The following is a 17,591-nucleotide window of genomic DNA, read 5'->3' on the forward strand; positions in this document are numbered from 1 at the left end:
CAGAACGGGGCTACCAACAGTAGACGAATTCCGTCCCGGCGCACTCTCTCCAGAACTCCCGGGAGCAGAGCGACCGGAGGAAAGGCGTACAGACGCAGCCTCGGCCACGGCTGTACCATGGCATCCAGTCCAAGAAGAGCTGGATGAGTCAGAGAGAACCAAAGGGGACAGTGCGACGTCTCCTGCGTCGCAAACAGATCAACCTGGGCTCTGCCGAACATACGCCATATGAGCTCCACCACCTCGGGGTGGAGCCTCCATTCCCCGGGCACCAGCCCCTGCCTCGACAGGGCGTCCGCTCCCACATTGAGATAACCAGGGATGTAGGCTGCTCTCAATGAGAGGAGCTTCCCTTGGGACCACACAAGGATCTGGCGCGCCAGCCTGTAAAGGGGGCGCGAACGCAGACCTCCCTGGCGGTTGATGTAAGAGACCACCGTCGTGTTGTCGGTGCGCACCAACACGTGGCGGCCTCTTAGGTCTGGGAGAAAGTGTTTCAGAGCCAGAAACAAGGCCAGCATCTCCAGGCGGTTGATGTGCCAAGTGAGATGGCGGCCGCTCCACAGACCATGGGCAGGACGGCCACTCATGACCGCTCCCCATCCGGTGAGGGACGCATCCGTGGCTAGCACTACGCGGCGACCAGGAGCTCCCAGGACCGAGCCCTGAGACAAGAACCCAGGTTCTCTCCACACAGCTAAGGCACGGCGGCATCGCCGCGTGACCTTGATCATGCGGAGCGGGTTTCCTCTGTTTCGGAAAAACCCCCTGGTCTTGAGCCACCACTGTAGGGGTCTCATGTGCAGCAGGCCAAAAGGTATCACGTTGGACGCAGCTGCCAATAGGCCCAGCAGTCTCGGAAACTGCTTTACAGTGAGTGACCGGCCTACTTTCACTCTCGCGACCGCTGTGAGGACCGACTCGATCCGAGCAGGAGACAAACGTGCCTGCATCGTGGTCGAATCCCACACGACACCTAGATAAGCGGTTCTCTGAGCTGGAGAAAGCACGCTTTTCTCGGCGTTTAGTCTTAACCCCAGTTCCTTCATATGGGCGAGAACGGCATCTCGATGCCGAGCCACCATCTGCTCTGAATGAGCTAAAATCAACCAGTCGTCGATATAGTTCAGTATGCGGATGCCCTGTAGTTGCATAGGAGCCAGGGCAGCATCCACGCACTTCGTGAAGGTGCGGGGTGAGAGTGCTAGGCCGAAGGGAAGAACCCGATACTGGTAAGCTTCGCCCCCGAAAGCGAACCTCAGGAACTTCCTGTGTGGGGGAAGGATGGAGATGTGGAAATACGCATCTTTTAGGTCGATCGTGACAAACCAGTCCTCGGACCTGATCTGAGACACGACCTGAGTGACCGTAAGCATCCTGAACTTCAGCCGTGCGACTGAGAGGTTCAATTGCCGCAAGTCCAAAATGGGACGCAGCCCTCCCCCCTTCTTGGGAACAATGAAGTACCGGCTGTAGAACCCGGACTCTCTGTCGTGAGGAGGGACCACCTCGATGGCCTCCTTCCTCAGGAGAGTGTGTACTTCCTGCTCCAATACCAGAGCCTGCTCGGGACCCACCACAGTGGGAAGAACCCCAGAAAAACGAGGCGGAGGCGAGCCGAACTGAATTCGGTAGCCTCTTTCTACAGTACGCAGGACCCAATGAGACACATTCGGCAGAAGTTTCCACGCTGCCATAAGCTCACTAAGGGAATCAGTCTCTCGAGACTGACCTCTGGTGTAATAGAAACGGTCAGCTGGGTGCCCTGAGGCGGCGAACCGACATGGGGGAAATGAGCTAACTGCTGCGAAGGCCTCAGAAGAGGCCGCGAGCCTCCCAGACCCGCTACGCTGCCGGGCGAGAACTGGGAGAGGCGCTCGCCGGAGACCACTGCGCCCTGAAGCACCATAGGTGGCAGGGTTGGCAGATCGACCTCCTGAGGGCACTGGGGGGACCCGGGCACCGTGAGATGAGGTGTACGCCGCGTCGCCCCAGAGGGGCCCGCCCTCGTAAGCCCTGGGCCAAAACCGTCAGGGCTTCTTAGCCGCGGCCCTTCTGGACATGAGAACGGTCCTTAGATCTGTCTTGGCGTCCGAAGGACCGGGCCCAGAGCGTCGTCGCGACTCCTGCTCCCGCCTCGGGGGAGCACAGGAGGCGACGCTCTGTTTTTGGGCCTCCCTGTAGGAGGGGGCCGTACACGGAGGGGGCTGCCCCCGCCCAGCAGCCCCATGAGCTAGAGAGCGACGGGGGAGGAACCGCTGGAACGCCACTGCCTGAGCACGGGCCTGCTGGTATCTCTTGACGACGGAGTCTACCGCGTCGCCAAACAGACCCGAGGGAGTAAGCGGGGCGTCCATGAGCACAACCCTGTCCTTCTCTTTCATATCGGACAGGGTCAGCCAGAGATGCCTCTCCGCCGCCACCAGGACTGCCATAGACCGACCGATAGCACGGGCGTTCTCCTTGGTGGCACGGAGGGACAGATCAGCGGCCCGCCTGAGCTCAGCTACCTGCTCAGACGTCCCCTCCCCTTGCTCATCAAGCTCTTTAAGCAGGTCGGCCTGGTACGCCTGTAACACCGCCATGGTGTGCAGACACGCACCGGCCTGACCTGCTGCCGTGTACGCCTTGCCTACCAGCGCTGAGGTGGTCCGCAGCGGCTTGGTAGGCAACGCCGGAGCCTTCAGGGACGATGCAGCAGCAGGGGACAGATAGCTGGCTAGCGTCTGTTCAACCCTGGGCATCGCCCTGTAGCCGGAGTAGTCCAGCCCCGCCACATTAGCGTAATGGGAAGACGTGGGACTGAACAACCGGGCTGAAAACGGCCTATTCCAGGACCTTGACACCTCAGTGTGGAGGTCCGGAAAAAAGGGCAGGCTCCGGGGCGGAGGTGGCGGCCTACTGCGTAAAAAACGCTCATCCAACCTAGAGCACTGAGGCTCAGGCCGTGACTCAGCGGGCCAGTCAATGTTCAGCTTGGCGACTGCCCACATAACCACCTCGAGCAGCTCCCCGTATTGAGGAGACTGCGGCTCAGGGTCGACGCTCTCCACATCGACCTCCTCGGAGGACGATAGGTGGAGCGCCGAGTCCGCTCCCCGGGGGGAAGAAACCGCAGAGCGTGCTTCCGAGCCCAGGGAGGGGACAGTGGACCTGGAGGGTGAGGAAGGAGACAGGGACGGGCCCGTCTCCATTCCCTCCGCCAGGTCCATCTGCGAGCCCCACGAGCGCAACCGCCGCTCTGCCTCGGCAGAAGCGGGGCCGGCACCGCGAGGCACGCTAGTGAGGGCTCCCTCCTCAAAGAGAGCCCAGCGGGAGCGGAGAGTGCGCAGTGGTAAACGCTCGCAATGTGCGCAGCCGGCTCCCTCGAGAGCCAACTGAGCATGCTCCGCTCCCAAACAGGCAACGCACAGACTGTGTGTATCCCCGCCCGTAATATATCGCGGACAGGGAGGAACACACAGCCTGAAGCGCTGCCCGCTCTCGCCCTTAGTCTTATCTCTGGCCTTTGGCATGCCGCCGATAAAACACAAAATAGACAGAATAACGACAGACAATATACATAGAGCGCTTGCTGAAAACAGGAAGCTAACGTGGGGCTCGCCGCTTGGGCTTTTATGCTTCCGGGACGCTACGTCACCCTGCCCGTGACGTCTCGCCCATCCATTGAACGGATTAGACACGTGATTCAGAGCGCGGTCACGCGGGGGCGTTCCCATAGCGTTTCGTGACGCAGCTCGAGTTCCTGAAGGGGAACTCCCTATATTAGGACTCCAGGTGAATTGCCCCCACCCAGTGGAACCCGTCAAACAAGGACACCTCTCCCACACACTCCCAGTCACAGAACTGCAGTGACTCTAACCACTGTACACCACACTTTAGCAATACCAAGTGCCACAAGACGGAGATCCCTAGCACAGAGAACGACACTCAAAACAGAGCAACCAGTGCCCAACTAAATGTTACACTGAGTTGATAAATTGGATCATTCACTGTAGGATCTGTGTGCCACTTATGATATGCGTGATCAGTGACAGAGGGCTTGCAGAGCACTCACAGCCGGCGCTGCGAATGATATGGGGTCAGATTGGCCAAGTTCAGCAGGAACTCACCAAGGAAAAAGACAAACACTCCAGAGCCCCCAATCAGGGACAACACTTAAGAAATAACAAAACTTCAACAAATAATGCACAGAACAAGTAACATATAACATACAAAACATACGCCCCTTTTTTGTCTTTTTCTCTATAATTCACACTCCTTTTGAGTGTACACGCCTCTTGCGTGACCTGCCCATAAAGACATCCTCCCTGTGCAATGCCTTCACTAAATCTCTGCCTAGTCCTCTTCCACTAGCACAGCAGCATGCGGGCTCACTATGTTACGCATCAAACCACAAGGTGAGAAGCGGTATCCGCAGGATTTTGCGCTCTTCTTCTCTTATTCTCTTACCTCTTTGTCTCTTTTACTCTTTACACTACTTATACATTACTGTTATCCATCAAGGCCCACTTAACAGCAATATATTCTGCATACAGTTTACACCTTTTTGAAATCAAAAACCCCTTGCTTGATTTAGTTCTTTAATTTGGTGAAGCAGACCAGACTTTGTAACAGAGTGCCCTTACCGCCCCAGGCCGATCTGCAGCAGACCACACAAACAATTTAAACTAAAAGCAAAAATGCTCACCTTCATTCCTGGCCGGGGTTTTGTGCGATCTGCCTCAGCGGGCCCAGCCGCGGTGGCGCTCCTGGCTCCTGTCCAATCCTGCCGACAACGCCAGTAAATATGTCATGGCAAATACTTCTACAAATCAGAATAAGAAAAATGAGTTACAAAGACAAGGGGTTCTGGATGGCAAAAATCTATAGACTTTATTGAATCAGACAACAAAGCCGAGATGGTCTGCAGAGCTTCTGATTTACATAATCGTGGCTCATGCTTTTATACAATTCTAAAACAATGATCTCATTGGATGGAGTTTTCTCTTCTTTCTCTTAATCACACACCTGCCTCTCGCCCCAATTATTTTACTTTCCCCTTATCTCAGTTTTAACCGTGGCGAGAGTTCAGTCAGTTTATGTTTTCAAAAACAGCATTAGCCTTCACCTTAAAAACACCACCTATGAGGTCACACCACTCCGTTCTCACAGAACATCTTGAAGTGAAGTGACTTGTGGCCAAGTATGGTGACCCATACTTGGAATTTGTGCTCTGCATTTAACCCATTCGAGTGCGCGCACACACACACACAGCAGTGGGCAGCCTTTTTTGCTGTGGCGCCCGGGGAGCAGTTGGGGGTTTGGTGCCTTGCTCAAGGGTCTCACCTCACTCTTGGTATTGAGGGTGGAAGAGAGCTCTGGCCATTCACCCCCCCCCTACAATCCCTGCCGGACCCAAGACTCAAACCCACAACCTTCAGGTTCACCTTCGGGTTGCAAGGCCGACTCTCTATCCATTAGGCCACGACTGCCCCCCTTAGGCCACTTGCAGGATCACAGGATCACAGGATCACAGGATCACAGGCCCAAAGTCACCCTTCTAAATGTACTAGAAATGGTAGAAATGGTAGAAATGGTAATGGCTGTGTGACGTCACTCTCCACCCCATGTAGTCCAAATCGTATCAAATTGGTGCCGTTCGTTTGTGCTCGATTTGTGCCGGTTTGTGCCATTAAAACAAACCCTGTAATTACTTTCCTTCCTGAAATATAACAAGAAGAATTTTGGGAGCAGTGACGTCACTCTCCACCCCATGTCCTTTAAATCACCCAAAACAGGTGGCGTTCGTTGTGCTCGATTTGTGCTGTTTTGTGCCGTAGAAAGAAACAACATAACTTGTTCCCATCTTTAAACATTAGCTATGTTTAGACTTCACGCGGCGCTGCACAGACCGATCGGCTTCTACACCAAAGTACCGCGAGAGCGTAGTTCTGCGATCAGTACCGCAGTAAATCTCGAATCGTTCTCGCGGTACTTTGATGTCATATGCCCATCGGTCTGCGCTATCCTGCATAGTCTATAAAGTCTGACAGACCTCAAAATCTCTGGAGGACACAGATGGCAACGCAAGGTGCTGTCCGTTCATCTGGTACAAACATATCTAGTTCGTTTGTGCTCGCGTGGTGCTGCTATTAACGTTTATTCTTGTTTTTAAGGTATGGAAAGCTTTTATTGCCAGTGCCGTAATCAAGCTCAAATCCATAACATAAAAGCTCTGTATGTGATGACGTGTTTCACTTGTGTGAAAGTGTATGTACTACATGTGTGCACTATTGAGAATTTTGTTAGCATGTTGAACCATACTGTGACTTCATATTAAATCAATTGTTTGCATTTTTGTTTGTCATTGAAGCAAATATTTATCATTTCTTATCCCAGTGTTTTTAATTTGATTCAAAACAAATGGTGCACTACTAAGGAAGTTGAGTGACTGCGTTGTAACAAACATTGCTCGAGAAGATTAAAGTGTAATTTGTTTTAAATTTGCTTGGTGTAAATAAACTTTTTTAAGGGGACAGAAAGACTATACATTCATTCAAAGATAAGACACCACACAGTTATATTATTTTAATTTCAGTTTTATTTTAAAATCAATGGTCAGGCCCATACATATTAGTGAGTAGGTTATTGCAGGTCAGTTCATAAAATATATATTACGGCACTGGCAATAAAAGCTTTCCATACCTTAAAAACAAGAATAAACGTTAATAGCAGCACCACCTGAGCACAAACGAACTAGATATGTTTGTACCAGATGAACGGACAGCACCTTGCGTTCCATCTGTGTCCTCCAGAGATTTTGAGGTCTGTCAGACTTTATAGACTATGCAAGACAGCGCAGACCGATGGGCGTATGACATCAAAGTACCGCGAGAACGATTCGAGATTTACTGCGGTACTGATCACAGAACTACGCTCTCGCGGTACTTTGGTGTAGAAGCCCATCGGTCTGTGCAGCGCCGCGTGAAGTCTAAACATAGCTAATGTTTAAAGATGGGAACAAGTTATGTTGTTTCTTTCTACGGCACAAAACAGCACAAATCAAGCACAAACGAACGCCAAAAATTACTTGATTTTCAGTAGTTTTACTTGATTTAGCTCGATTTAAACCCTTTCAAACATTCAAATGCAGATTGACCACCCAAATCCAGACTACATGGTATATCAGCTGGTATATATGGGTGGAGAAGGGTTGGGCAATATGACCATAATATGAGAAATTTCATCATTTTATAAGTTATTTTTGTTAGGCCATATAAAAAGAACAATGAAGCAAATTATCAAATTACAAATACAATAGCAATACAAATTAAATAATCTGTTTTTTTCTGGTACAGCAGGTTTATTTAAAATGTATACATTTATTTAACATCTTTTGTTGTTTGATTAACATTAATAACACACAGGTATTTAATTGGGCTGCTGAATACTGACACATATCCAGTTTTTACCCGCCTGTTTACATCCACTTAAGCCATAACCGACTGTATTCATGCGAGATACTCCAGTTCAGGCGCAAGGACTGATGGAGCGCGCGACAGAGAGAGAGCGCGCACGCGAGAGAGCACTTCTGTTAGGTGTCATTTAGCGCGATTCCGCCTATAATCCTGCCTTCACTAACTGCAAGCTAATCGATAACGAATTGTGATTGGATTGTAATTTTGTTCTACGACGAGTTTGGCTATTAATATGGCTGAAATTATATTCAACCCGCCAAAGTGGATAGTGGATAGCCACAGCTAAAATCTACCTGCATTTGGCAGGTAGGCGGGTGTTAATGTCAAGCCCTGAATGTTAATTTAGTAAACTTTGACATTTATGTGCACATACTACACTGTAATACGGGGATTGGCTGGGAACTAGTGACCTCTCCTGGTTGGAGTTAGTATTAACATCATTATCTGAAAGTGGTCTTTCATGACCAACATTTCAAATGCTTTAACACTGATAATCCTAGTATAATATGGTCCAGTTGCCATCCCTGATTTAGAGTTATAGAAGCTAGAACAGGGAGGTATCAAGGAAAAGTGAATGCTTTTTTTCTTCTTTTAAGTAGGATACAGTTAAGTGCTCATGGAATAGATGAGTTTTCAGCTGTCTCTTGAATAAGAGTTTCAGAGTTCCGGGTGAGGGCGGGAAGATCATTCCACCAGCGAGGAATGGTGAATGAGAAGGTTCTGGAAAGTGATTTTGTGCTTCTCTGTGATGGTACCATGAGACGTCGCTCACTTACCAAACTCAGGCTTCTGGAGGGGATGTAGACTTGTAAGAGTGAGAGAAAGTAGGAGTGTGCTGATCCTGTGGTAGATTTGTACCAGTAGCGGTTCTGCTGTTTGTTCTATTTTCTTTGGCGGAGAAAAAACAGAATTTTGTTTCTGAAAGCCTATTCAGTAACTTACTGTTTAGTGGACATTTGCAATCGTGCAGATGTTAGGAAAAACAGGACTATTTCTTGTACAATAGGTTAAAGAGCGAGATAAGGTGTAAGTAGCCAAACATTTCATATTTGACAGCTGTTTTATGAAATGTTAAACGACTAACAAAAATAATCAGAAATGCAAAATAATAAACTTGTCTAATTTCGCCATTTTTAATTTAAAATAGTCCTGTATTGACATCTGTTATGATATTGAGTTTCTTTGTGTATTGAATTTACTATTTCTGTGTTTTTCCGTTGTTGTTATTTTGAGTTCTTCTGAGTTTCAAATGAGAGAAATACCACTTAACCGATTTATTCTTCTGTTAATTGAATTATCAGCCTCTTGTATGCTTAATCTTGAACAGGTTGTGGGTCCCTTTAACAAATTTCATTTCATTGTTAAACATTTCTGTAAAAACAATTGTGTTATTTTATCATTTAATGTGATTCCTTGGTCCTTTTGGTCTGAGACGCCTTGCTGGAAGCCTTTTGGAATATTTCTTTATTAATTATTGCGTCTTTCCCCTAGCCGACCTAATAAAATGGGGGCTTTTGTAATTATGATTTGCCTTGCTGGTGAGTAATTTTGTTTTATTGTCTGATTTGGTGGTTTTGCTTGTAAAAGGGGCAATTATGGAGTTTAGTATTGAGGCTTTTAAACAGTCTCAGACTGTAAAGGCTTTACAAATGTGCTATAAAGCTGATTTAATTCTTGTTGCAGATCATTATGATACATCCCAGCAGGCACACAACGTCATAAGACATTGATATTTGGTTAAATTACAATTATGATGTCGGGTGACCAAAATTCAATGTCAATTAAACGGTGCTGCTACTTCTGAGACGGATAGCAGTTCAGGAGCAGAGGATTCCGATCAAGTTCCGATGGCAGGTGGAAGTGTTAAGCCACATCCACTGGTTGGTCTGAATACAGAGGAACGTAAATTGGCTATTCGACTTAAAGAGCTTGATTTACAAGTCAAGGGACAAGAACATGATACACAGCTTCTGCACGTCAGGTAGTGTGAGGCCAAGGGTAGTGCGGCTATGCCGGCGAGTGTATCACAAACACCTATACCTAGTGTTCTTCCAGCTGCTTCTCCTGTTCCCCAAACTTTAGGTGCTGGTGAATTTGAAATTTAGGAGGCAGATTTATTCAGTCCCTGCGTTTACAGATGCAGAGATTGATTCTTACTTCAATGCGTTTGAACGAATAGCTGTCGCTTTGCATTGGCCAAGAGAGATTTGGTCACTCTTGTTGCAATGCAAACTGACTGGTAAAGCTCAGGAAGTCTGTGCTGCTTTATCTATTGAGAAGATTTTCTAAAGGCCTCAGTTCTTAGGGCATATGAGCTTGTTCCCAAAGCTTATCGCCAAAGATTCCATAAGCATTCAAAAGTCGCCAAGCAGACATTCGTTGAGTTCACCTGTGAAAGGGGAACTCTTTTTGATAAATGGTGTCAATCCAGCAAGGTAAATAATTTCGAACAACTTCGCGAGCCTGTGTTATTGGAAGATTTTAAAAACACGTTGCCGGACAAAATTGTCGTACAACTGAATGAACAAAAAGTTAACATGCTCGCGCAAGCAGCTGTTTTGACCAACAAATTTGTATTGACTCAAAAAAATTTTCTCGTTTCGTCTGTGTGCCATGAATCTTTCCAATATGGATTTGAAAAGTGTATGAAAACTGCCAAAGTTACGGCACCGAATCAGGGTGAATCGCGTGAGTATTTCTATTGTCATGACACTGGTCACCTTATTGCTGTTTGTCCAGATCTGAGGAAGAAAAACCAGTCTCCTAATCATCATGCCCCGAAGAGTGTTGGATTTTCTTGCATTACGTGTCCCTCGGTTGTTGACGGGCAAGGAACTGATCCCGGATATGACCCGTTTGTTTCTAGTGGTGTAGTTTTTCTTACTAGACAAGAGAGTAATAAAGTTCCCATTCACATCCTCCAAGATACTGGGTCTGTCCAATCGTTTGTGCTTAGCAGTGTTTCACCGTACACTAATGCCTTGTGTTGCAGTTCCGATGTGCTGGTTCAAGGAATTGAACTAGGAATAGTCAGTGTTCCTTTACATCATGTAAATATTCAATCTGACCTTGTTTTAGGACTCCTTAAAATTGCTGTTCGTCCGCCACTGCCTATTAAAGGGGTTGATATGATTCTTGGTAATGACCTTGCAGGGGGAAAGGTATTGCTCTTTCCTGAAGTAATTGAGGACCCGCTTTCTGAACCACAAGATGTTGTGGATTCTGTTCCGAATTTAACTTCCATATTTCCTGCATGTGTGATTATGCGAGTGCAGTCATGTAAGTTTAGTGATGTGGTTGAACTGTCCACCGTACCTGGTGCTTACCTGGTCTTCAACCATAGCTAGGGTTACTCAAGTGAACGCGCAAAAACAGGATGATTCCCTAGCTCGCTGCAGAGTTGCTGTTGTGAAGAAAGAAGATATGTTTAAAAGCCCCGTCGCCTATTTTTGGGATGATGAGTTGCTGATGCATAAAAGATCGGCAGTAACTTTTGAATGTAAATTGTGCCCACTCAATTTCGTTCTTATGTGTTGACATTAACTCACGATCACAGTTTGTCAGGTCATTTGGGCATTACAAAAACATACCACCATATTTTACGTCACTTCTTTTGGCCCGGTTTAAGATCAGACATTGTGAAATACTTTCGGTCATGCCATTCCTGCCAGATTTTATATCAATAAATTCATATTAACTATGTGCTCTGGCACTCGTTTCCCTAAGACTGTGCCTTTACATACCATAAAAACTAAAGGAATTCTGCGAGCTCTAATGAAATTCTTTTCTACTTTCGGTTTACCAAAGGTGGTGCAGACTGATGAGTGCACTAAGTTTATGTCTCGGTTTTTCAGACTAGCATTATCACAGCTTAATATAAAACATGAAGTCTCTAGTGCATATCATCCAGAATCACAATCTCGCTTCTCGATTCTCGCACTGGCAGGAATTGAAGGGGATTGTGAATGAACAGCGCACTCGTCCACCTTCGATACCATGCCCTTGAGCAAGGCACCGAACCCCTGATTGCTCCCCAGGCAATGGCTGCCCGTCCCTCCGGGTGTGTGTGCGCGCACACTTGGATGGGTTAAATGCAGAGAACCAATTTTGAGTATGGGTTACCATACTTGACAACACGTCATGACTTTCACTCTTCTGTTGAAAGAGTATGAAATGATGACTGTAAATCAAGTGACCCTGTTAATATCTTGGATTATGTCAGTTTGCATGGAAGTTTGGATCGAGTTTCCGTGGAAGTTTGCATCGAGTATGTGAATTAGGTCGTGCCTCCATGGCATCTGTTTAAAAGAAAATGAAAACACGATTTGACAAAAAAGCTGTTTTACATTCCTTTAAACAGGGCGACATGGTCTTGGTTTTGCTCCCTGTCTCTGGATCAGCCTTACAGGTGAAATTTTCTGGCCCATATGTGATTGATGCCAAACTTAGCGAAACGGATTATATTGTCCATACACCTGACCGCAAGAGGAAAACTCATGTCTGTCACATAAATATGTTGAAGTCCGAGACGGAGAAATGAAATATTCTGTCACTTCTGCTGCACCTGTATCTGTTGTGACTGCTCCTGAGTGTTCTGAGGTAAATGGTTAACCATACGAAGTGTCTCTGTTACTGGTGCTCGCTTGCAAAACTCTGAGATTCTTAAAGATTTAACGTCTCATTTGTCATATCTGGCTGAAGGCCCTCGAGCAGATGTTTGTAAGCTAATCTAGTCATATTTAAATTTGTTCTCTGATGTGCCATCCAAAACTGCTGATGACATTGATGTGGGAGACCATCCACCAATTAAGCAGCACGCTTATAGAGTGAACCCGATTAAGCGTCAGGTAATGCAGGATAAAGTGAAGTACCTGCTTGAAAATGGGTTGGCTGTCCCAAGCTGCAGTGCCTGGAGCACTGCCCATTTTTGCACTGATTATAGAAAAGTCAATGCCATTACAAAACCAGATTCTTTTCCTTTGCCTCGTATGGAGGATTGTGTAGACAGGGTGGGGTCAGCTACTTTTGTGTTGAAGCTGGATTTACTTAAGGGAAAAAGTCAGGTGCCCTTGACTTTCTTTTGTAACGCCTGACAACCTCCTACAGTACACCGTGATGGCATTCGGACTGCGAAACGCTCCTGCCACGTTTCAGCGTCTGATGAACAAGGTCTTGGCCGGCATCCCTAATTGTGATGCATATTTACATGGTATTATTGTGTATTCTTCTGACTGGAATGAGCAGTGGCGGACTGGGACAGTAAATCAGGCCGGGAATTTGACTCCACCCCAGGCCACCTCTGTTGCTGCAGTCACCACCACCCTATTCATGTGTCCACCAAACTGCTAAACTTGCAGGCTAACCCTGTTAGTTGATGTAACAGGTAGACTACCAGATGTAATATAATTGAATAAATAAATGAACCTTCAAAAACTCACTAGGAATACATCATCTGTACTACCACACCAAATACAAATATAAAATTGGCTTACACATCCAGGGATAAAAAAAGATACACATTCACATTTTGAAAAATTTATATTTTATGTATTTCCAATGCTCAACTCAAGTATATCAAAAGTATCAGAAACACAAACACAAATAAACTTAACAAAAGCTACGACAATGTAAGTAACAGATAACAATGTTTACTCAATAATGGCATAACAAACCAGTAAGAGTAAACAGTAAGTAATTAGCACTACTAGTACACCAGTAGGCGGCGCAGTACTGCTCTCTGCCATCTTGTCAATTATGTCGTCTTTATCAAGTTTTATAAGAATCTCCTTCTCTGTTGCCATCAAAAGGAATGATTCAAGGTTCTCTTGACTGAGGGAGGTTCTCAGACGGTTCTTCACTAACTTCAGGGTGGAGAAGGTCCTCTCACAGGCAACCTGAGTAATAGATATTGTGAGGAGGAACTTGTAGCCCAAACCAATGATGTGATAAGCATCAGTAAGCAGATTGTACTGAGACAAGAGGAGATAGCAGCATATTGAACAGTTTCTGCATGTGGAACAACTTCTGCTCACAAACTCCACACTTGCATCAGGAACCTCAGAGCCTTCCCCTGCTTCATCACTAGAGGCAGCACCCCTAATGTTGTAGTTCTCCATTAGTGATTGCTTCAGTTTTTCCCAGTGCTGTGCAAGGCTGATCAGTTCAGCCTGCAACGTCTCAACACTGGCACGTTCATCAAATTGCAGTAGGCACTTGCTGAGCTCCTTCATGGCTGGAATGCCTTTTTCTCTGATTTCAGGGAAGTTCCTAGGATCCATGCAGGAGACATCTGTACACAGCACTGCATTTTCTGCATAACGGCTATGAAAGCTTTCAATAACAGTGTCCAAGATCACATTGTGGATGTTGATTTTGTAATCAATGTCTGCATTAGCAATGGGCTCATCTTGTGCTAGCTCACCTGGTTGCCTCTTGTGTTTTCTAATTCTCTTTTCTGGGAGAGCAGTCTGAACTTCAGCATCACTGTCCTGAAGCTTCTCCAGAATGCCATTGGCCCATTCAACAAAGTCATCTGCCGCCCTCTTCACACCCTCAAAGTCCCGGGCACACTTTCTCAAGCTGTCTTCTGCTCCTGTCACCAAGTGCTGTGCTGAAACAATATCCATGCCAGTTGTTTGTAAATATTTACAGAGAGGCGTTGTCTGCTCAAAAATCCTGAGGAAAATCTCAGCTGTCAGTATGGTTTCATACTTTAGGAGAGCAGCCTTGTACCCTTGGGCCTTATTTCGGATGACAGGTTTCATGGTCACATCCTTTTCAATTTTTTCCATAGTGATGACCAGATCTGTGTAAAGTGCATGGTCAGGCTTTGCAAACCTTCCAAATACTTTCCTCAAGGCCTCTTTGGCCCACCAGCATGTTTCACCAATTACACCAAGCCGTTTGTGTCTTTTGTCCTCACTGTTTTCCTCCCATAGCTTCATGCGCTTGTAGGAATCACGAATGAACACTGTAATATCATTCAGTAGTGAGAAAAGGGACTCACTTGCCACAACAACCCCTGTAGTGTCAGCTAGAACAAGGTTGAGGACATGTGAGTAACACCACGTGTGCACTTGGTTCGGTGATGCTCCTGTGAGCAATGCAGAGAAACCTTTGTGTTGTCCCTGCATGTTTGCAGCTCCGTCTGTTGCATTACCAATGCACTTTTTGATGTCTATGTCCATCTTCTCTAGGGTTTGTTTTACAAGCTCAACAAAGTACTGTCCAGTTGATGACTCACAGTCAATGACTGCAATACGTTTCTCATGGACAACATCAGTAACATATCGCAGAACTACTGCACACTGGTCTTTGGATGTTAAATCCTGTGTTGTGTCGATTTGTATTGAGAACATCCCTGCCTTTCTCACTTCAACTGCAATTTTCTGTTGAATCATATTTCTTATTAATTCAATTACTTTATTTACTGTTGTTTTGGACATCAAAGTTACCATGGACCCTCTTCCTTTAGTTTAGATCTGCTTCTTTCTCTTGTAAATACAATCACTAACATGTTCTTGTAGGCAGACATCATACTTGCTCAGCAAGAGTATGAGCTCAAGAAAGTTACCATGATTGATAGCCATGTTTTCAAGGTCATATGTAGCTTCATGGCTGTGCCCTCTGTAGCTTAGCCCACATTTACCAATAACTTTCACTACATCAATCACACGTTCTAAGACCTGCCTCCTCTTTCTAACCTGGTCTCGATGAATGGTCATTTGCTTATCAGTCAGAAGGGTATGGATGTCCGCTTTGTTGACTCTAAGAAAAAAAGCTTCTGCACTTTCTCTATGGATATTGCTTCTCTCATGTTCCTGTACTCTCTGATGGGCATGTTTCCAGGCCTGCATACCACTGCTTAAAGGTTTTGCAAATGAAGACATACTGAGCAGAATAGGGAGTGATTACTTTCATTGTATGTCAGCCATTTCCTGTTTGTGCCATCTTTTGAGTGGAATACATCAGGAATGGCTCTTTCGGTTGTTTGAATTGGGTGATACTTAAAAAATAAATCAAAATCCTTAGACTGTGGATGGGCAAAATAATCAAATGGAGTATCAAGGCTTTCACGGTCTCTATCATCGTTCGCTGAATCCCTCTCTCTCTCTCTCACTCTGCACATCTAGTTGCTCTGCAATATGAAATAAGCACGTTCAATAATCTATACTTATATTAATTGTGCAGCCATCAAATGTATGTCCCCATGATCACAGTCCTACTACTGATGATCTTATAAATCATAAAAGCACATATTAGTATAGCCTGCATGTTTAGTTTTGCTTAGCTTAAACTTTACCTGAAGGTTCCTGCTGTGACTCAAAAGCTGAACTGTCCACCCCCTCTAGTTCAACAGCAGGAGCACTTGCAGCACTAGTGCTACTGTTGCTTCCTTCGTCACCTTTTCAAAATAAATAAATAAACATTGTAGACTACATATTGTAGGCTAGAAATGGAAAATCAAAATTTCTGGTCAAATTTGGCACTAAAAAATACTGTATCCCCATCTGTAAAACAGTGTGCTAGTTTGTCATTAAGATGTTGCAACATGTTCTTTTAAAACATGGCTGGGATTTTGCAGCAACTTGCTGCATCTGTGGCCAGGGCTTTTCTCCTTTTTATACGTTCCCTCTCTGCTCCTCCTTTGCGTTTACGCTCGATTTTTTGCACAATTTTCTAAGATATAGCCTGCCTCTGGATATAGCCAATTAGGCAGTTCGTCGCTGATGTTGGGTCATGTGGTGGTGTCATTTTCACTCCGCGATTGCCTGATTCGTAGATTGAGAGGTCCGTCAATTAATTCGCAGTTGCATACCAGCCTATCGCACATCAGGCTGATCGACTTCACAGCGGCAGCCGGCAGGCCAGAATGAACGTCAGGCAAGTCACGTCGGTGCTCCCAATGGCCAGTCCGCCCCTGGGAATGAGCATATTAAAACACTCCGTCTAAATGAATTTTCTCCCCGAAATGTGAGTTTGGAAGAGCTACAGCGACTTACTTGGGCAAGCAATTCGTTCAGGGTGAAGTTCGACCTGCCACCGCTAAAGTTCAGGCTATTGTACACTTTCCTGTGCCTACTACTAAGCAACCGCTGAGACATTTCCCTGGTATGTCAGGATGCTATCGAGGATTTTGTAAAAATTTCTCTGATGTGGTGTTACCTTTGACCAATTTCCTTTGTCAAAACAAAGAATATGTGTTGACTGATGAATGTCAAACTGCCTTTCAATCTGTAAAAACATTACTATGCAGCACGCCAATCTTGTCTGCCCCGAATTTCCTGTTGCCTTTCAAACTGGACGTGGATGCTAGCGCTAGTGGAGCTGGTGCTGTTCTCCTGCAGGAGGATGCACATGGAGTCAATCATCCTGTGTGCTTTTTTTGAGAACATTTCTGAAACATCAGTTGAATTATAGCACAATTGAGAAGGAAGCTCTTGCCTTACCGCTCACGTTGCAGTATTTTGAGGTGTATGTTGGGTCAAGTTCATTACCTGTCGTGATCTATACAGATCATAATCTGCTGGTCTCTCTGTCCCACTTTTGTTTAATTCTAGCCAGCATATTATGCGGTGGGCAGTAATTATCCAAGAGTTTAATCTAGAAATTCGATAGCCTACAAAAAAGGAAAAGACAATGTTTTGGCAGATAATTTGTCTCGTGCGGAGTAACATGCTTAATCAACAGTGGGGGTGTTACGATATTGAGTTACTTTATTGTGTATTGAATTTACTATTTCTGTGTTTTTCCGTTGTTTTTTTCTGAGTTTCAGATCACCACTGATTTGTCAAGTGCAGTGCCCCCTGCCTGCGGTAATTGATCGTTCAGTGGGCAGTCTTTATAAAAACCGCTCTTCCGCTCATCAGAAGGGAGCTGCTGTGACTTTGAGCCAGTTGCACTGCTCCAGACTTTCTGCCAGCCGCCAGACCAAAATGTTGTACTAGAGTTTTTTTCTAATTATGAATATTATCTTTTTTTTCTTTGTCATTTACTGCAGCCATGGCATCAGAGACCATTGAAGTGGCAGCTCTAGGAAGACCTCTGTTTCCTGGTATGCTATATGACTGCCGCAAAGATTCCTTCATTCCAGGTGGGGTACCAGACTAAAATTAATAAATGAAATAGAAG

The 17,591-nt window shown here is 45.8% G+C and overlaps 1 protein-coding gene across 1 annotated transcript in view; it reads left to right on the forward strand.

Annotated features, from left to right (window-relative positions):
* LOC117598089 (cytolytic toxin-alpha-like) overlaps positions 1-17,591 on the forward strand; it is a 40,351-nt gene that overhangs the window by 19,582 nt on the left and 3,178 nt on the right. Inside the window, exon 4 of the mRNA XM_053236958.1 lies at positions 17,461-17,553. Within this exon, the coding sequence (XP_053092933.1) occupies positions 17,461-17,553 (93 nt within the window). The remainder of the gene's footprint in view (positions 1-17,460; positions 17,554-17,591) is intronic.

Source organism: Pangasianodon hypophthalmus, chromosome 9, assembly GCF_027358585.1.
Source record: "Pangasianodon hypophthalmus isolate fPanHyp1 chromosome 9, fPanHyp1.pri, whole genome shotgun sequence".
Taxonomy (NCBI): domain Eukaryota; kingdom Metazoa; phylum Chordata; class Actinopteri; order Siluriformes; family Pangasiidae; genus Pangasianodon; species Pangasianodon hypophthalmus.